This window comes from Miscanthus floridulus, chromosome 2 (genome assembly GCF_019320115.1).
Source record: "Miscanthus floridulus cultivar M001 chromosome 2, ASM1932011v1, whole genome shotgun sequence".
Taxonomy (NCBI): domain Eukaryota; kingdom Viridiplantae; phylum Streptophyta; class Magnoliopsida; order Poales; family Poaceae; genus Miscanthus; species Miscanthus floridulus.
The window spans coordinates 143905072-143925668 of record NC_089581.1 but is presented as its reverse complement, the minus strand read 5'-3'; the positions used below and the strand labels follow the sequence as shown (position 1 = coordinate 143925668).

Sequence of the window (20597 nt, the reverse complement as noted above, 5' to 3'; positions counted from 1 at the left end):
AAATTTATTAAAAACTAGTTTCAAAGATCTTTCCAATAATACTAATTATGTACTATAGATCTTTCAAATATATATTTTTAATATATATTTAGTCAAAATTATTTCTCAAAAAGCGTAAACAATAGATATTTAGGGACGAAGGAAGTACTGTACTATTATTATATATTAATTCTGCATATGCATATTAAAATCCAATAGAACCTAGCCATCTAGGAGGAGTAGCTGTTTCAATGAGATTTTAAAATTATGAGAATTTTTTAGATTCATAAAATCCCCCCTAACCAAACGGAGCAGTAGTATCTCTTAATATATTTATCATAAATATATTTTATTATTAATTTAATAATATTTAATTATTCTTTTTTGCGACACGCACACTCACCTGCCTTAATATTAGCAATTGCAAACGCAGGCGCAGCATTAGTAAAATTTACTGTACGTATTACTGTGCGTTGCATGAGCTGCAGCTCACGCCTACTCCTATATACGTACATGTATGGTCAGGAATGTTGGACGTGATTTGACACATGACGCTGCCCGACGAGCCCTAGCCCATGCAGTTGCCCATGCACACATGAAGGTAGGTCATGTCTTCGGTTGACTGATTCGTATCGTTGCTAGTTTGTGAATAAGTACTGCTGGTTGGTTTGTATGAGAGAAAAATATTGTTTCGACTAAAAATTTACGATCGTTTACGATAAGCCACGGCGAACAGGCTGGGTGCTGTTGCTGATCCGATTAGCCCTAGCCCCTAGACACCTAGTATTAGGCTTCACTTCCATCTAGGGTGATGATCATGCGCGCCTTTCGCTCGGGATGATCAGTGATCGGCGTGCCGCGCAGCAGGGAGCTGTGGCCCTACCGTAGTGGCTGTAGGACTGTAGGAGTACGACGGTGGCCGCATAGGGCTGTACCATCGTCTCGTCGTGCCGAGGCGGAGGTGGGTGGGGCCTGCACCGCTTGGGGCGAGCACACGAGCGCCGGAACGAGGTCGGTCAAAGATTCGATCTCGTGGGCGCGACGAGCTGGCGGCCCCATCCAATTTTATTTCCATGGCACGCAGCATGGGCGTATGGCACGCAGCAGGTGCAGACTGGGGTGCATTGCCATTTCCCCTGTCAGCTCATGTCCTCCCCTACGCATGCAGTGGCAGTGAGTGGTCCAGGTACAAGTTCTAGTGCAGAGATAGCGCAGAGGGTAGAGCAGCAGCATAGCGGTATGTGCGATGTACCATCAGGGCCTCTCGTATAGGGTGCGGCCCTAGCGTCGAGCTCGGCACGCCGAGCTGCCTGTCAAATTGCGTCGAGTCTAGAAGGTCGGCGCTATCATGGATGATGCCGAGCTAAGGGTCTAGATTCGAAAATTTTTTCTCTAGGAGTTTATTAGTGAGAAATTAAAAAAAACTAAAAATAAAAAATTAAAAAATTCGGTCTGATGACCGGAGACGAAAAGGGCCGGAGATATTTTCTCCTCTGTCCCACACTGGGCCACCCCTCCCCCTCCCTGCTGTTCCCCCGCCCCCGCGCCGGACGCCGGTGTGCTGTATAAATACCGCATCGCGCTGCCTCGCAGGCCACTCATCAGCAGCCCAGGCCGGAGCGGAGGCCACTGCGTCTGTCCCGGAGTGTCCCCATCTCCATCTTGGCCAGGCAGCCTCCTCATCTCACGTTGGTAGGAACAACGATGGGTATAGTGCGGGCCGCGGACGATGTGGACGCCGGGGTGGTCGGGTCTGACGGCGGGGCCGCCACGACGACGGAGCCGCTTCTCCGCCACTGCAAGGAGGACGACCAGGAGTCTAAGATCCGGGGCAGCAACAGCCGTCGCTGCGGATGGTCACTGAGGCGGCGGCGTCCGACTGCGGCAGCGAGGGGCGGCCGGACCCGGACGCAGGCTCGCTGCGGATGGTCCTTCTCTCCACTGCCGTCGCCGTCTGCGGCTCCTTCGAGTTCGGCACCTGCGTAAGAACCCGCCGCCGCGCGCCACCTCCGATCCTTAACTGAGTTCCTTCCTCATTTGCGTTCCATGTTCTGAGTTTCTGATGCACATTTGCGTTCCATGTGACGCTGTGGAATATTAACTATACATGCTGGACGTGATTATTACTGATGACATACAGTAATTACGGTCTTTTCTTAGTTATCACTGTATGTACCTTCTTTTTGCTAGTTGTTACCATTTGTTTTACTACTGTAAATCTGTAATGCACGCATATGTCTCAAAAAAAATAAACATATCAAACCTGCGCCCAAGGCCCCAATCATTTGTTTTACCAAAAGAGCCATCTAGTGCTGTTTTTTAATAGCTAGAAGACAAGATTTCATTTTCCTATCATGTCCTTGGCACATGATGCGCATATAAAGTACTACATCTGCGTTCCAGTGGAACGTGTGTGCTGATGTTGCAACATGATTCATATTTTATTGCTCGGCTATTTTTATTTTTTTTATGTCCCACATGATTCATTTGCTCGGCCAATTTTGTTTGCAGGTCGGCTATTCTGCACCCACGCAGTCAGGGATTGTAGATGAAGTCGGGTTATCTATCTCCGAGGTTCGTGACACCATCATAATCTTTGGAAAATAAATAAATTGTTCTTTCAGTGCACACTTTAGTATAATAATATTATGAAACTACTGTTGGATCTACTTCTAATCTTCTATCATGCTGAAATGTTCAATTTCATTGTATGGGAAAATATATTGACGGCCAAAGTTTACATCGTCTTACTGTACATATTTTAACCTGCAGTTTGCCATGTTTGGATCTATATTGACAATCGGAGCAATGGTTGGTGCTGTTACTAGTGGGCGCTTGGCTGATTTTCTTGGACGAAAAATGGTAAAATTACTACACTGTCAATTGAGGCGAATCTTCTTAGTTTTACTAAAGATCATCCTCACACTATATCCTCTGTTTTGATTTGTGTTAGACCATGCGGATATCAGCTACTATTTGTATCTTTGGTTGGCTTTCTATACATCTGGCCAAGGTTTGTTCATTGTTGATAATTATCGTTCTTACGTTCTTAATCATTAATTATCTGTTCCAGCTCACTTCCTGTTTTCATAACATGATTTATACTGAATGTACAGAGCGCTATCATGCTCTACTTTGGGAGAATCCTACTGGGTTTCAGTACTGGAGTTCTTTCTTATGTGGTAAACATCTCCTAAATACTAATTCTTATGTACTACATTGCTTACTCTATGTCGCTCTCTGTCTAAATTATCATGTTGTGACCTGAAAACTATCATGTTTTAGTGTTCTGACCATGTGTTTGATCCGCAGGTGCCTGTATTCATAGCTGAAATAGCACCAAAGAATCTCCGTGGGGGTCTCGCAACGTCAAACTAGGTTTGAAAACTAGAGCTCAAGAGTCTTGTAACGCGCATGATAGTTTTACCAGCTAATATGGTCCACTGGCTGCATGTGCGGCTCTTGATCTGTTCTGGAAGCTCAGCAACCTACATCATAGGAGCCCTGGTTGCATGGCGCAATTTGGTACTTGTTGGTATGCTGTGTTCACATCAACGCTAGATACATGATTATTCTTCGAATTCAAACTGGATGGAAATGAGTGAAAGTTTTGGTCCAGGTTTATTGCCTTGTGTTCTCCTGCTAGCCGGGCTTTTCTTCATTCCAGAGTCGCCGAGATGGCTGGTAAGGCACTTCTGCGTTAGCTGAATGTTCTATTAAATGTGACTTTTTGGATGTGTTTGTGGTGGGAAAAGAACCCAGCTTTTTCACTGCTTCAAACAATGGTAGTGTCAGTAGGACATACGAAGTAAATTCATCAATCACCCAATGATTCTTGTCAACTAAACTAAAAATGTGAGGATGCTATCAGACAGGGCTCGCAGTATCCCAATTCAGCCCAAGACAAACATTGTAGGCCCAAATGTGAGGATGCTATCAGAGGCCCGTAATAGAATGGCTAGCAACTGAAATTTTGTTTGCAAATATACCAAGATTATTACTTCATTTTATCCCAAGTCAAACCTTTTTATAATGACAACTAAGAGCATATCCAGGAGTTTGGTAAAATAACTCCCTATCTTAATTTTTTAGCAAAACAAGAAAAAAATCTCCTCTAGTAGTTTGGTAAAAGAACTCCTTAAAAATAAAACGTTATCAAATATCCTGGTCAGCTCGTAGATTTCCAAAATTGAGAGAACTCCCTATCTCTCTCTGTTTTCATAGTACTTCTCAGGCGAGAGCTTGTTTTTGCCTCGAGATATATTGTTGGCGTGATGTGTTTCTCCACCGCCCTTTGGTCCGGCCTTCGCTGTCAACGCCGCCGCTGAGTGCTTGCCTCCACCGGTGTTTATCGATCTCCGGTTGGAAGGCATGACCTGCTACCTTCATGTGTGCAGTGTGCTCACCGCTTGGCCGGAAGGCATGGAGCTGGGCACGCCTTGCCGACCGTACGTAGCTGGCCGAGCCAAACCTTGGGATCGGATCGGGTGCCGCGTCAATGCGGTGCTGAGAGTAGATGTAATTTTCTTTTCAATTTTTTATGAACAACACAGTAAACCAAAAAATAATTAAATTTGGGCCCTACTATAATTTTTAGAAAGTTATTATAGGAGACTGTTAGAGAATGACAAAAATTAAGGTTGCTATTTCTTTTGCTAACTTGCTAAATTGATTAGTTTAGCAAGCAAATTATACCAAACTCCTGGAGATGCTCTAAGTTAACTACACATAATTCATGATGGATTTTGATGACACTAGTTTGATCTTATAAAATGTTGTTGGATTGAGTTAAAGTTACAATAGTAGGAGAGTAGTAGTATAAACTAGAAGATATCTCCCGCCTTGCTGCGGAAATCTCTTAAAAATAAAACCGTTGCATATATGAGTTAAATCATCTATATATCTATCTATATCTCTTATAGTCCTAAACCGCATTAGCTATATATCTCAACATACAAACTATCCACCCTAGCAATGCACTATCATATGCAATTAAGACCCACTAGCACATGCAGCCCCGTTCGACTTACCCAAAAGACGGCTTGTTCGGCTTCTTTTTTCAGCCGGAACAATGTTTTTCTCTCACAACAATTTAGCCAGAACAGTGTTTTCAGCCAGTTTCAGTCAAAATTCAGCAAGCCGAACGGGGATGTCCATGTCATCAAGACATGTAAGCATTTGTTGTCTAGGTCAGCATATCACGTAATCCAATAATCCGTAATCCCCGCAGTAACACGTGTGGTATGCTTCTAGTTCTTACATCATTCTTATCAAAATTAGTTGCGTTAAGATGTTGGAAGTTAGTGGGATGATGTGGCTATTGGTAGGAGATGATGTGATAGTTAATGGACAACGATGTGGGATGGCTTACATGCTAAGATAAAACTTGTAGTGGGGTTTAGCTGTATAAGAGACATCCTTCTTATCACAATTGGTTGCATTAAGAGGTTGAAAGTTAGCGGGATGATGTGGCTATTAGTAGGAGATGATGTGGATAGTTAGTGGATAATGAATGTGGATGTTACATCATTCTTATCAAAATTGGTTGCATTAAGGGGTTGGAAGTTAGTGGAATGATGTGGCTATAGGAGATGATGTGGATAGTTAGTGGACAACGATGTGGATGGTTTATATGTTGAGATAGAACTTGTAGTGGGGATTAGTTATATAAGAGATATTATTCTTATCAAAATTGGTTGCATTAAGAGGTTGAAAATTTGTAGGATGACGTGACTATTAGTAGGACATGACGTGGATAGTTAATGGACAACGATGATATAGCCACGGCTGCCGCACCACGTGCATGTCGATCGAACTTACACACAGACATACACGCAAAGACGGGTCGAGGAAATCATATATAACAAACAAAATTAAGTAGCTGATGGACTATCCACAAACAATGGAGGACAGCAATGTTATGGTCTTCGCGGTGGGCGTGGCCATGCTGCTCCTTGTCGTCTCCAAGCTCGGGTCTCTGCTCGTCACCAAGAACAAGAAGTCGAAGCTCAACCTCCCCCCGGGGCCATGGACGCTACCGTTGATCGGCAGCGTCCACCACCTGGTGAGCAACCCAGTGATCCACCGGGGGCTTCGCGACCTCTCACGCAAGCACGGGCCGCTGATGATGCTCCGGCTGGGCGAGGTGCCCACACTGGTGGTGTCGTCGGCAGAGGCGGCGGAGACGGTGATGAAGATGCACGACATCGCGTTCGCCGACCGCTACGTGAACGCCACCCTGGCGGAGCTCACCTTCAACGGCACGGACTTCGCGTTCGGGGCATACGGCGAGCGGTGGCGCCAGCTCCGCAAGATCTGCGTGCTGGAGCTGCTGAGCGCCGCGCGCGTGCGGTCGTTCCAGCGCGTCCGCGAGGAGGAGGTGGTACGGTTCGTGGGGAGCCTCGCTGCGTCCGCGTCCGCCGGCGCCGCAGTGGACCTGACCAAGATGATCTCCAGGCTCATCAACGACACCTTCGTGATGGAGTGCATCGGCAGCCGGTACGAGCACCGGGACGAGTACCTGGACGCCCTGGCCACCGGGGTCCAGCAGACGTCAGTGCTCACCGTGGCCGACCTCTTCCCGTCGTCGAGGTTGATGCAGATGCTCGGCACGGCTCCGCGCAAGGCGCTCGCCTGCCGCAACAGGATCACGCGCATCCTGGACGAGATCATCCGCGAAAAGAGGGAGGCCATGGCCATGGACCGCGGCGACAAGGCGGAGGCGCACGATGGCTTGCTCAGCGTCCTGCTCAGGCTCCAGAAAGAGGACACCTTGCCCATCCCGCTCACCAACGACACCATCGTCGCGCTCATGTTTGTGAGTCTATCATATGTCTAGCTAGCTATATAGCTTATCCGTCACAGTCGCATGCAATGCAAGCTGCTCAACTTTCTTTCTCTCCTACTAGGATTTGTTTGGCGCGGGCAGCGACACCTCGTCCACGACGCTCAACTGGTGCATGACGCAGCTGGTCCGGCACCCGGCGGCGATGAGCAGAGCCCAAGCCGAGGTCCGGGAGGCCTTCAAGGGGAAGGGCGCACTCACCGAGGACGACCTCGCCGCGGCGGAGCTGGACTACCTCAAGCTCGTGGTCAAGGAGACTCTGAGGCTGCACTGCCCGGTGCCGCTCCTGATCCCGCGCCGGTGCCGCGAGACGGTCCAGGTGATGGGCTACGACGTCCCCAAGGGCACGGCCGTGTTCGTCAACGTGTGGGCGGTCTGCAGGGACCCCAAGTACTGGGACGCAACCGCCGAGGAGTTCAGGCCCGAGCGGTTCGAGGAGAAGACGAAGAGCAGTGGCGTCGACTTCAAAGGGACAAACTACGAGTTCCTTCCGTTCGGGTCCGGCCGCCGTATGTGCCCAGGCGTCAACCTCGGGCTCGCCAACATCGAGCTCGCGCTGGCCAGCCTTCTCTACCACTTCGACTGGAAACTGCCCCGCGGAATGGAGCCCAAGGACGTCGATGATGGGGAGGCTGCAGGACTGATCCTAAAGAAGAAAACGGGACTCGTCTTGCACCCGATCATCCGCTTTGCACCAGCTAGCGCGTAAAAATTAAAATGCTGCCCCAAGCATTACAGGAACAATATGTGCAGGTGCGCTGTGGACAATATGGAAGACTAGGAACGATGTGATGTTCAACAAGAAGGTGCTGTCTTCACCGATGGTGATCATCTACAACTACAAGACCTTGATGCTGATTAATACCTGGCTTCCCCTTCTGAAGCCGAAGCTGAGGCCCTGATCAACCTGCTCTCAACGAGTGCTTTTTAAGTAGCTGTGATGTCTTTGGAGTGATGTTTGTTCTAGTAGTTGGTTAGTTGAGTTGTTAGATAGTGAGTTGGTTGCTGAATGTTAGTTGATGTCTCTGTTCGTTAAACTGTAAAACTGGTAACCCCAGTGTCGGATCTTTGGGCTTCGTTAAGATTTCTAATAAATCCGTGTGAATGCCTTTGATCTAAAAATATTATAGAGTTATGATGCATATGCCACTACACGAATGAAAAGAACTATAAAATGTTATATGCCACATAATTTTGGACGATAAATGGACTAAAATAATGCTATATATGTCAGCGTTAATCACTTGCTCCAGAAAATATTACTGGGTGGCCATGCATTTACATCCCAAAGTCTGGCACATATGTATATCCAACCATTTTTACCAGGCCGCCCACTCTCTTGTTAAATATGTAATATGTAATATATGGACTCCATCAAGCAGTAAATTCTCTTTTGGTTTTCTAGTGTTCTATATTGATGTAAATTGTACCACCGTAGCAGAAGTGAAAGGAGAGTTACAATGTACACCTATGAACTCTACTTAATTGAAAGGGCGAGTTTTTTCATTGCTTTTTTTCCCTAAAAAATAGAGTTGCAATCTGTGGCATGTTACTATATTGATAACATAAGTTGTACCACTATACAGGCACGAAGCCAGCGGTGGGGCTAGGGGGGCTCTAGCCCCCCTACCCATCCTGCGCACGTGGAGTCCCCTTAAGCTCTCTCTTAAAATTTTATGTATATATGTATTATGTAGGAGGGGCTAAGGTTAAGAGAAGATAAAAAAACCTCTATTCTTTTGTTTCAGCCCCTCCTAAAATTTTTTCTGGCTTCGTCACTGCCACTATAGCAATAGTGAAAGGAGAGTTACAATGTACACCTATTTACTTATATATGCTTACTTGAAAAACCAAGCTTTGCATTGCTTTTTTTCCTAAAATTTTTTGCAACATGCGGCATGTTACTATATTGATAACAATGATAGTGTAACACGCCACCAATACGGAGGTAATATATAGAAGAATGACCATATATAAATTGTTGGCCTCAACCGAAGTCTTAGATAATTAGGTTTGCTATTTGCAACATAAATGTCTACTTTATTCTTGAGGAGCGCTATTTATATTGCCAAGCTTACAACATGCGAACAGAAATGCTCCTATTATGTAGCTATATCCTAAGTGTATTCCTAGCACATAGAGGTATTTTGGTCCTCAATTTCAGCATGATATCCGTACACAAGAATCCAAATCGGATCTGACTTCCTAGGCCTTACGGGATGAGATGTCGCCTAATTCTTTGCACGTACGTTGCCGGGCCTCAGCCCTGCTCTATGTATTCAGACCAACTGAGATGTCTCTGCTAGGCCCTCTGGCTTCCTGAGACATGACCGCGCCCCGGGTTCCAAATGCCCATTCACAGCAGCGTGTTCGGCTGATACATATTCAGCTTATTTCAGCTTATTCTCTCTCACATAACACTATTGAGTTAGCCGAAATCAGCCACAACTATATTCAGCTTGTGAATTTGAGTTTTGTCAGGCTAGTCCTAACGCGACATCGTGTCTGGTGGTCTCAGGCTCCATGTCCATTCTTGACATCCACACTCAGCGTCCACGTCAAGCTGAACAGAGACTTCAAAGATTATCAGGTTAGGGCAAAGCCAACAGAGGCTAACGTTTTGTAGTAGGTTTGATCAAAAAGAGACACCACATCCAACAAGGAGCATCTGAGGCATCTAATCTCATGCACGAGCTATCCAAGAGATGCTTTGTGGGGGCCATTTGTTGCATACCTTTTCAATTGTACTTGGGACTACAAGTCCGTCCACATCTCTACTTTAGCCTTTGCTCAAACATATAGACCTCACGACAGACTCACTCTCTTACCCTAACCCGTGCTTTAGGGTTAACCGTTGTTTTTTTTTGTCAGATCATACACCGTTACTTTTGTAGGCACCTTTGTCAACCTGCAAGACGTGACATAGATACTCAGCGCTGATGTGGAGGTTGGGTACCACGCCACTAGGGTACGTTGGGCCACGCCATAGGGCTTCACCGATGCAGGCTAACAAGTTTGTTGGCCTTAGCCAAAAGTAGCGGTACTGGTAGATAACAAAAAGTAGAGCTCTCAAAACTCACAATGGAGGCAGCTCATTTGGTCTGATGCAAGCGGAGAACTTTATCTCCTTCCTTGCTGCATGTATTCAACTTTATTCCCTGGGGACCAACGGAGGCAGCTCCCTTCTCTTGCTGCAACGCGCGCTCCAAAGGATGCTTTATCTTTTTTGTCAGATGGAGCTATGGACTCCTCTAAGCCACAGCCTGTTCGTTTGGCTATGGCTTGTCGTAAACGATCGTAAATTTTCAGTCGGAACAGTATTTTTCTCTTACATAAACCAGCCAACAGTACTTCTTCACGAACCAGTCAACCGAACATGCCGTAAACTTGAGGTTGGGGCAGTAGTCCACGGTGGTGCGTTGGGGAAGCCCTTAGCCACCAGAGAAGCCCCGACTGCTTCATTTGACAAAAAAGTTAGAACACGTAGGGCACGTGTTGGAGGCTCATGGCAAGGAAGAAGTGCTTGCTGGTACATGTTTTTTGAGACCACCACCACCCAAGGATTTGAGCGCCAGGCTAATGATAGCGACGTCTCTGCAAATGCACAACCTGGATGACAACTTATGTTGGAAAAGAAGTAGCATCCTATTGTACTTTATATGTTGTCTTTTTTTTTATCTATGTGGTCTTTGACTATTATTCGAGGCTAACACCTCTATCAACCTGTGTTGGTGAAGCCATAACAAGTACATTTGCATTGCATTATATTATTATATCTTATTTGTGTTGAATATTTTACCTTACTAGACCAGTTTAATATGCTACCCACTCGTAAAATCATAGGATGTTTTGGCTTTTTAAGATAATTTTTTGTACTATGTATTTAGACACAGTGTAGTATATGTTTTTTTCTATGTATCTAGTCATAGTGTAGTATCTATGTACATAGTAAAAGCTATGTATCTAGAAAAGTCAAAACGTCTTATGATTTGAAATTGAAGGAGCAGTTGATATGATTGAAATCTATGCACATTTTTTTTTTGTGCGGCAGAGACAGCAACATATAGAAAAACCTAAAGTTCATCTAAATACATTTTGTTTAGAATTTTATGTGTGCAAAGATAGGTGGAGTTCCACTAATGATAAATTTAGTTCAAAACATCTCAGAGAAATTTGAAGGAAAGAGAGTTGCACCAAAAAGTTATAAGCAAATTTGCCTGATGCGGAGTCAGACCGAAAGAACTGGACAGAAAGTTCCATGAACCAAATAAAGTTTGCAGAATAAGCGATACTCAGATAGGTCCATGCTTCTCCATGGCGAACAAACATGATAAAAAAGGCTCAGCACTGCCTATCTGCTAAGCAAATGGAAATGGAACACTAGCCTCGTCAAATATTCAAATATGCCTTCTAGCCTGCTACATAGCACAGATACTAGTACAACAACAGTGCAATTAATCACTCGACTGTCTCTCCCTCTATACATGCCTCCTTCACTGCAAGTGGTTCATACCAGGCAGGCTCAAAGCCAGCAGCTTTCCTCGCCTCCGTGTTGAAGGGAGGCTTCAGGGGTCCCCGGAAATATTCTCTTACAACCCCGTGGAAAATCCTAATGACTGCCTCTTCGTCTTTGTCAATACTGTCATCAAGTTTGCACTTGGCCAATCCATCCTTGACATGTTCGATCGCCTTAACTTGACCATTAGCATCTTCTGCAATCCTGGATGGCAGTTTATCTTCCACCTGCTGGACCATCTTGTCATCATTGCTAACGTCTTTTGCCAGTATGGCTGTCGGTTCACCTTCAGCCTCCCGAGCTGTCTTACCATCAGCAGTACCATCCCCAGACAGCAAAAAGAAACGGGGTTCCAGTTCAGGAACTGGATATGAGGTTGAGTGATTACCGTCGGACCTAAGGCACAGGTATCTGAACCATCTAACACCAGCCGCGCAATGTGTTACCTCTTCAGGATAAATAATATCTTCTAGTAGTCTCGCTGTTTGTTCATCCCCACCTGCTCGGAATCTTGATATGGTTGTTGGAAGGACATCTAATCCCCTAGCCTGAAATTCCAAATGAACATTTATTAGTTGTTTAGTTGTCTGAAAAAACTGCTGATTTCTGATGCTAAATGGAAGTGGGGAAAACCCAGTTCGAAAAAAACTTATTAGTTATTCATGCGTACATGTGATTCATAAGAGTTTATCATCTCATGGGCAGTGCAGCTAAATGATATCCTTCATGTAACTCAGATAACTGCAGCCTTATAAATCTGCAGACCACTTAAGTGATCACAGTTAGCCTCGCATGCAGCATCTGATGGGCAATAAGCTTAAGAAAACATTTCTAAGTGCAGGAAAAACAGTTAAAGATCTGGAAAGATGTCTTTGTAAGTTTAGAGAAGAAACTGCATTAAAGGGTTACTTATTCCCCTGCAGGATATCTGTTTTCATATCATACCCTATGTCCAATTACCATATCAATTCTCAAATTGCATCCTCGTGCGTAATTAATTGGCTGACAGTACAAATAAAGAAGTTGCATTTATGCTATCAAAACCTCAAACATGGTACAGTGTTTTTCTCTCACAACAAATCAGCCGCAGAAATCATCAGCCGAACAGACCTTTGATCTCACTTGTTCAATAGCGCCGTGGCCTGTGACCACCCCAAACCTTTGATCTTTAAATTTTTTTACTACAACGCTGAGTTGATGACCAAGAGAATTTACTGATAACTCCATCCCCAATTGCTCTTGCTAACTTCAGGAAACATTGGAATGGATAGAAAAATGAAGTAATCGAGTAAGTTTTTTCCTGCCTGTTCTTCAAGCTTTCTGGTTTGAGAGAACATCCACCTTCCAAATCTCTTTTTTTATCAGTTTACTCATAAACTCATGGTGGCCAATTTTTAAGGAGATCTTCATGGTGGCAGCATGGACAATCTGGACACACTGAAATGGTGTCAGTTTTGGCAGCGACAAGGTGGAAGAAATCCTTCAATGATGAATTGGAGTTGATTGTTCTTATGGCCAAGACTTGTAAGAATATCTTCTTAGAAGTTGGCTAGATTCCTCTTCTTAGTTTTGTTCTTTTGTGTTTTTCCTTTCTAAGAACATCGACCTCACTCTTACCAGGACTAATCGGACTTGGCAAAGAAATGCAGATTAATGTGTTGGGACCAATAGTGCCTGAATTGAATAAATGTATGTATGTATTGCAAAGGCATTGCTCCTCACCTCGTGGACACAGTGCTCGACGGCGAGGCGCGCGAGGAGGCTATGCGAGGTGCGCATCGCCGAGTCCCATAGCCCGTCGTGCGCCGGGAGGGCGCCGTAGTGCGACCCGAGGTCCCTGAGCCGCGCCGAGAGCACCGTGTAGTGCCTCCCCTCGTCCTGCGCGACGCGCGCGAAGTCGTCGAAGAACTCGCGGGGCATCCGCATCGCGGCGCCGAACCGGGCGACGATGTCCCAGGAGAGGTCGACGGCCCAGCTCTCGGTGTGCGCCAGCGAGTGGAGCATGGCGAGCCGGCTCTGCGCGCTGCCGCCCTTGCCCAGCTTGGGCATCCGCGACGGCGGGAGCAGCCGCACCCCGGCGCTCCGGGAGGGGCGGTCGGGCGGCGGGCGCGCGGGGCGGGACGGGTCGTAGGGGAGCGGGATGTCCCCGCGCAGCCACCGCGACGCGGCGAGGTCCCCGAGGCGGGCCTTCTCGTCCGGGTCGGCCGTGGAGAGGATCTCCAGCGCCCAGTCCACCAGCGTCTTGGGAGGTTCGTGGGACTCCGTGCCGCCGCTGGCGGTGACGGGTTCGCCGGCTGTAGCCTCCATCTGCAGTAGCACGCGCGGCACGGAACGAGTCCCGGAGTTCTAGCCGCCGCCGCCGTCGCAGCGTGTCTAGAGTGGTCGTCAGCCTCGGACAGGAATGTCTCTTCCTTCCGGAATGGGCCGTCTTTCCCTTTCTGGCCTTCTGGGCCGTTTGATGCGGGCCGAATTTTCTTCTCTTTTATATATCTTCCATGAGTTGCTAAAAAAATATATCTTCCATGTATAAACTTCGATGTTGCTAAAAAAAATGTATAAACTTCGATTCTGAACATAGAAAAATTGCATGAATGTAGAACAAGACATTGCTTGCATTGCTTCCATGTATAAACTTCAGTCTGGATTCAAGGGTGACCTCAGACAGCAGTCTGGATCTGTAATGCTACCGCCCTTCCTGAAACGTTTACGAGAAAGAAATCAAGGCTGGATGGCTTTTCCCTTGCACAAGCTTCCATCCGGCAACGAATCGAAGATGCCGGCAGGTTGAACAGCAAACTAACTAAAATAGAGGCAATTCCAGTTCAAAATATTCAAGAATAATAAAAAAGTATATAATTCACTCTTCCACCTTGAAAGAGTAAATAATCCTAAATTTTCACCTAAATTGCCCGTATATGCCATTATTAAATAAACTATAATATATTTTAAACATATTGACATACATGACGTGTGCCACCGTACATATTAAGTATACTTGCATGCATGATCCGCAAGTATATAATTTTTTATAGTCACACAGCAATGACATTGACATTGAAACTTGAATTATATTAGTACTCTATGTAATAAATTATATAAGTTGCTATTTTATATATTTATATGTTTTGATTTGAAGGAAACATCATAACAAATTAGCATTGATAGTTTAGTTATAAGCACTCTTTATAAAGCCAGAGTACACTATTACTCAAGAAAGTATATTTGTTAAAGGAGATTCAACATCTTAAGCATTGTGGTGCAAGCTGAAATGTATGCTTATGTTGTTGTAGTAACTGAGAGTATAGATATTTTAATAAAACAGAAAAGGAAGTTTTGAATCAAAGGTAGAATAAGTACTAGAGTTCTAACTTAACACGTAGAAAACAGGAGTGCTGGAACTAATAAGATCATGAGCCACAAAAGAGTTGACGTAACTGAAGTTAAGTACTAAATACATATCGAAATGCAAGCAAAGCGGGAAAATATGAATATGGATGGAAAATCATACAGATTAATTGGTAATGAAGTTTATTACAATCAGATGAATATTGTGAAGTACTTATACGGGTATTGTGTTAAATATGAACAAATAAAGAAAATTAATTTAGATAAGCTATGGTTGTTGAATTTATCCATGAACTTCTAGTTGTATACTCTTGTCTTCTAAGATTCTTGGTTGTGCAAGAGCAAGGATTGATTGAATACCTAGCGTGAATAATGGGCCATAATAAATCCTAAAAATTCCCCAAATATAAGTTTAAGAAAATAAGATGAAGGTCTATTGCAATTTGTTTATTCAATTTATTTGACATGTACCAAGAAATTTAATTTTGATAAGCTATGGTTGTTGAATACACTTGATGAATCCTTTCACTCTTCAGCTGTAGCTCCGCCACCGCCGCCTTTGATCAGCTCAAGCGCGGAGTCCACAATGCCTGGGAAGCTCTTACGGTGCTTGCCAATACCGACACTGCCGGAGAAGACATGGTAGCTCTCCAGCTCCGATGTGGTATCGGCGATGGACTCGAGCAGGCCCTCCATCCCCACTCCCCTCAGGAGCTCCATGTATCCGCCACCGCCCGAGCACATCATCAACCAGATGACCTGCTGCACCACGAACCGCCGCATCCGGGGGATCTTGACCTTCGGGTCCTTGTTCTCCCGCAGGATTGCCGCCAGCCGTTGCACATACGCCCGCTCCTCCACGCCGGCGCCGCGCAACTCGGCAGCGAATCGCTCGCCGTCGATGAACCTGCAGATCTGTGTCGTCAGGCCGACGCACACCTCCAGGACCTGGTCCGTGTTCGTCATGGTGACACCCAGTACCACCGGCAGCGCCTTGGTCACCACGCGCAGCCGCTCCCTGTATTCCGGGCCCGAGTAGGCGCACAGGCTCCGCAGCACCCTCGCCGCGTTCAGGCGGCGGGCGTCGTCACCGTCCTGCAACGCCGAGACGAGCTGGAGCACGTCGGCTCGCTTGAGTATCGCCGCGCAACCCGTCTCGCTCTCCAGTGCTAGCATCGCCAGCGCCTTGCCGGCCCCATGGCCGAGCTCTCTCTCCTCGGCACTGACGAATATCGACAGCAGAAGCTTGACCAACCCTCCAGTGCCCATGATCGCTTCCTTTCCGCTGTCGTCCATGGCCAGCCCGGTGAGGACGTCGATGGCCAGCTTCTGCAGCTCCCTGTGCAGCTGCCCGTGCCGCAGTATCCCACGCAGGTTGCTCACCACGAACACGTTCTCCGCGACGCCCTGCCGGAGCGCCTTGCCTATGTTGCCCGTCGTGGACACCAGCATCTTCACCACCTGAAGCGCGCGCTTCACGGCGCGCACCTGAGAGTCGGTTACGTGCTGGTTTCGGAGGAGATCCTTGGAATCCTGCGTGAAATCGATGATCTTGGCGAGCAGGCCGCGCGCGTTGCTGATCTTCCCGCAGTTGTCCTGGTCTCTGGCGAGCTTCTTGAGGATGCGTAGGCCCAGCAGGTTGAACGGCAGGTGGTCGTAGTCGCGGAGCCCTGGCAAGGGCCCACCCTCACCGGCAGCACCGTTCGGTTGCGGGTGCATGCCGGACACGGCCGCGCTCCGGCCTGTGTAGAGCAGGGACATGACGGACTCGATGGCACCGGGGATGGCGGACACGCGGAGCGCGTTCTGGCGCTTACCGGCGAGCTTGCAGACGACCCCCGCCGCTGACCGGCGCACGTCCTCCTCGTCAGGCCGCTTCCAGTTGAGCATCTCGACGAGCCGCTCGACGGACCGGGGGCTAGTACCGACCTTGCGCAGCGTATCGCCCGCCGAGTCCACCTTCTCGGCGAACTGCTCTAGGATGCGCACGCCGATGAGCTGCTCCTCCAGGAAATCGGACAGGATGAGCTCCTCCGCGAAGGTGACGAGGTCCATGTTGATGCCGTCGAAGATGCTGCCAGTGACGCACCGGGAGTAGGCGTCGTAGAAGAACCGCGTGAGGGACACGTGACCGTACGCGCCCAGCTGGCAGTCCTTGCTCACCTGACAGAGCAGCTCGCAGGAGAACTTCCATGCCCAGTAGGCCTTCTCCAGAAGGAAGAGCACCGCCTCCAGCAACGCCAGGGTGTAGAAGAGGAGAAGCGCAGGCCTCATGTTGCCGCTGCCGCCGAAGTCGTGCTTCCAGAGGCGCATCAGCGAGAGCGCGACGCAGGCCAACGCCGAGAGCACCTGCAGCCAGTTGAGCAACCGGCCGATGTTCCTAGAGGTGAACACCTGGCCGGTGTAGGGGAGCAGCGACACACCATTTGGCGCGTGCCCAGTGCGCTTCTTCATGACGGCCGCGATCTGGTTCTGGAACCTCGCCGACGTCGTCGCGTCGCCGCTGACATCTGCACCGTCCGCTGCCGGCTGGGCCAGGGAGTGCACGACGCGTCGGAAGAACCGGGAGCTAGAGCGCAGCGCGCCGCCCGAGTCGGTGGTTTGCGTGGCGTGCTGATGCGGCTCCTGTTCGTCGCGGCCGCCGCCGCCGGTATGGTCGACGAGGGCGTGCAGGACGCGGCGAAAGAATCGGGAGCTGGAGCGGAGCGCGCCGCCAGCGGTGGAGGTTTCCGTGGCGTGGTGCTGCCACTCCAGCTCGTGGCTGCGGCTGAAGACGCGCGCGCCCTCGCCGATGAGGATCACGGTGATGCACCAGAAGTCGGTGACGTTGAGGCTGCCCACGAAGCCGCCGAGAAGCACGACGGTGGCCCACACGAAGTCGAGCTTCCCGAGCCCGCTCGCCGCCTTCTCGAGGATGGCCACACGGAGCGCCAACAGCGTGAGCTGCTTCTCCGGCGGGTCGCTCCTACCATAACCAGCGCTGCTGCCACTGCGGACACTTCCGCTTCCAGGCGTCGGCGTCGGCGTCCACGACTCGGAGAAGGGCGCCGACCCGCCGCCGCCGGGGTGAACCGTGATGTCAAGCTTGATGCTCGGTGGCAGATCGCCGCCGCCTTTCTGTGACTTGTCGCCGTTGGAGTCGCGGCCCTTCCTGTACTTCATGGCGCCCGACGTGTATGCAGGCTCACCGGTTATTCCAAGGAATGGAGCAGCTGCCGCGTCAAATAGAGCGCATGAATTCGAAAGGAATGGAGACGCGGCTCTATATGACGATTGTTTGTAGGTTGGGACATGGAAAGTTCCGCGAGGAGTCGACAGTTCTTGGAGCGAATTCAACAAGGATTTAGCGTGAACAGTCAAATCGCGCAGGAGGAGGGAACTGACGAGAAGGAGCTCATAAACGGTGACGTCTTGTGTCTTGGCGTGTGAAAATGGACGTGAATGGAAATTTGGAAGAATTCAAGATTGCATGGCTCGAACCATTCAGGATTGAACCCAGTTGTAAGAACAAGTGGACAATAACAATCTGGCAGTTTAGAAAAAAAAAAGAATGAAAGAAAACTGTGGAAAGGAAGGTTCTTCTGAATATCTGATGAAAGATCTTTCCAGTGATGGACATCGCCTAATTGTACGGTGATGATTACGTCTGCCAATTTTTTTTAACGGCCAGCAGTCTTTTCACTCTCAAGATAAGTGCAATCTCTAGCTCATTGGAACCGCTCTTCCACCCTATCGTTGGCAGCACTCATAGAGAGGATAGTGAAGCCTTTGAAGAGACATTGAGGACAAAAAAAAAAAAAAAAAGAGAATTAGGAGCTAGCCTTGAGTGCTACCGTGTTAGGTTGGAGGATTTCTTTGAGCCGGAGTTGAAGACCTGTTACTCCTGAGGATTCCCCGTACCTAGATGTTATTAAGGAGGACTTGGAGACCTTCCTCAATGTAGTTCATGTTGACGGGGCTCCAATGTTAGGAATTTAGGCATTTTCATGTTTAATTTAAGAGTAAAATGCATCACTGGTCCATTGACTTTTGAAGGAATGTCATCTGGATCCATCAACTCTTAAAGTGCATTTTTGGATCCATAAACTTTTCATACAGTGCACTGCAAGTCCATACCGGTTCAAGAGCTTGGTAAATTTTCATTTAACCTCCTCCCATCGATACCCCTGTCTCAAAACAGCCGCCACAGTAGCCCGGTCAATGGGCTGGCAGCCGCGTCAGGCCACCCACGCCACCGCCACGTGAGCGAGCGGTCGGCTGCCTGTGCCGGTGCAGCCACGCTGCCACGCGAGCATGCAGCGGCTGCGCCGGGCAGCCATGTTACCGTTGGTCGAGCGGACGGGCTGTCGCGCGAGGTCAGGCATGCCACGCCACCGTGCGAGCTAGCAAGCGTGCGGGTGGCCAGCTACGTCATCGCCCAGCGAGTCGGAGGGCCAGTGCGGCAGGGCTAGCTGTGGAGCAGGCAAGCGCAACTGAGCCCGGAGCTGGCGGGTGAGCGCATGCTCGCCGCGCGGCTGGTAGGCCAACACGAAGGTCGATGTGCGGCTCTGAAGACGAAGTCGACGCCTGCGTCGTCTGATTGGAACGAGCCTGCAGCATGCGCCCACGCGTCCAGCGTCCTCCCGGTCAAGCTCGGTCCCAAATTGCATGTGCGCCGACGCCAATGCTGACTCTAGAAGAGCAATCACAACTCACATTAGCATGTGGATGAACTATCGATAAGGTCGCGGGATGCGAATCCAATGCCATGTGGAGGCTGCTGACCTGCTGTCAATCTATAATATTGCTTCTCCCATTTCTCGCTCATGGGCAACCGCTGTGCGATAGGCCAACGGAGAAGAAGAACAGTGGCTGCCCGCCCACACTCAAGCGACGACAGCATGGCTGGCCTCACGTGGCAGCAAGCCCACTCAACCAACGCCAATGTGCATGCCTGGCGCAGCTGCTGCGTGCTCGCGTGGCGACGTGGCTGCACTAGCACGGGCGGCCGACTGCTCACTCGTGCGGCGGTGGCGTGGGTGGCCTGACGCGGCTGCCAACCCACTGATCGGGCTACTGTGGGGGCTATTTTGAGATAGAGGTATCGATGGGAGGGGGTTAAATGAAAATTTACCAAGCTCTTGAACTGGTATGAACCTGCAACGGACTGCATGAAAAGTTTTTTGACCCAAAAATGCACTTTGAGAGTTGGTGGACCCAGATGACATCCCTCCAAAAGTTAATGGACCTATGGTGCATTATACTCTTAATTTAATCTAGAAAAAGTAGTAAATTCGTGATAATAAATATGTGCACGTGTGAACTATTAGTGGCAAATATGATGAACATATTGATCATGTTTAAGAGCACAAAAACCTTACTGAACATAGAGACAGTAAGTGTCGGGTTCATAAACCCGGGGTCCCTCGGGGACCGGCTTTCACGCCATGGCTCGGCCCAAGCAGACAGCACGCCAAGCCTTTATTTGGACTGAGGAAGCCCAGCAGGCTCTGGAAAGCCTCAAAGCGTCCCTGACGTCGGCCCCAATCCTCGTCGCTCCTGAACGGGGAGAACCCCTTCTCCTTTACGTCGCGGCAAGCAACCATGTGGTGAGTGTCGCCCTGGTCGTCGAAAGGGAGGAGCCGGGACACCAACTCAAGGTACAGCGACCCGTATACTTCGTCGGGGAGGTACTTACCGACCCTAAGGTCCGGTACCCCTATGTGCAGAAACTCCTATACGCCGTGCTAATGGCGACCAGGAAGCTCCTGCACTACTTCACCGACCACGAAGTTGCGGTCATCACTTCATACCCGCTCGGAGACATCATCCGCAACCGCGACGCCGTGGGGCGAATCTCCAAGTGGGCACTCGAACTCATGGGCCATGACATCAGGTATACCCCTCGCACTACTATTAAGTCTCAGGCTCTCA

The 20597-nt window shown here is 48.7% G+C and overlaps 4 protein-coding genes across 6 annotated transcripts; 2 read left to right on the top strand and 2 right to left on the bottom strand.

Moving 5' to 3' along the window:
• Nucleotides 1-1625: 1625 nt before the first annotated feature.
• Nucleotides 1626-3789, top strand: LOC136539950 (sugar transporter ERD6-like 16). Of its 2 annotated transcripts, XR_010779787.1 has the most exons (8): nt 1626-1961; nt 2491-2553; nt 2752-2841; nt 2933-2992; nt 3096-3161; nt 3292-3357; nt 3464-3514; nt 3599-3789. XR_010779787.1 is itself a non-coding variant. In XM_066531935.1 (6 exons), the coding sequence occupies exons 1-6, from the start codon at nt 1833-1835 to the stop codon at nt 3355-3357; spliced, it is 474 nt and encodes a 157-aa protein (XP_066388032.1). In that variant the 5' UTR covers nt 1626-1832; the 3' UTR covers nt 3358-3590. The 2 variants fall into 2 exon arrangements, 1 of the variants encoding a protein (XP_066388032.1); XM_066531935.1 differs by lacking the exon at nt 3599-3789 and having other exon boundaries at nt 3292-3590.
• Nucleotides 3790-4762: 973 nt separating this feature from the next.
• LOC136531763 (dolabradiene monooxygenase-like) lies at nt 4763-7825 on the top strand. Its single transcript, XM_066524414.1, has 2 exons — nt 4763-6796; nt 6888-7825. The coding sequence occupies exons 1-2, from the start codon at nt 5864-5866 to the stop codon at nt 7530-7532; spliced, it is 1578 nt and encodes a 525-aa protein (XP_066380511.1). The 5' UTR covers nt 4763-5863; the 3' UTR covers nt 7533-7825.
• Nucleotides 7826-11039: 3214 nt separating this feature from the next.
• On the bottom strand, nt 11040-14691 carry LOC136531773 (uncharacterized). The gene is made up of 2 exons (XM_066524419.1): nt 13062-14691; nt 11040-11887 (listed from the first exon to the last, which is right to left on the bottom strand). Exons 1-2 carry the CDS (start codon nt 13644-13646, stop codon nt 11282-11284), a joined length of 1191 nt encoding a protein of 396 aa, XP_066380516.1. The 5' UTR covers nt 13647-14691; the 3' UTR covers nt 11040-11281.
• A 143-nt stretch (nt 14692-14834) lies between these two features.
• Nucleotides 14835-18113, bottom strand: LOC136531743 (uncharacterized). Of its 2 annotated transcripts, XM_066524398.1 has the most exons (2): nt 16502-18113; nt 14835-16426 (listed from the first exon to the last, which is right to left on the bottom strand). In XM_066524398.1, the coding sequence occupies exons 1-2, from the start codon at nt 17844-17846 to the stop codon at nt 15210-15212; spliced, it is 2562 nt and encodes an 853-aa protein (XP_066380495.1). In that variant the 5' UTR covers nt 17847-18113; the 3' UTR covers nt 14835-15209. The 2 variants fall into 2 exon arrangements, with proteins under 2 accessions (XP_066380495.1, XP_066380490.1); XM_066524393.1 differs by having other exon boundaries at nt 14835-18113.
• Nucleotides 18114-20597: the final 2484 nt, after the last annotated feature.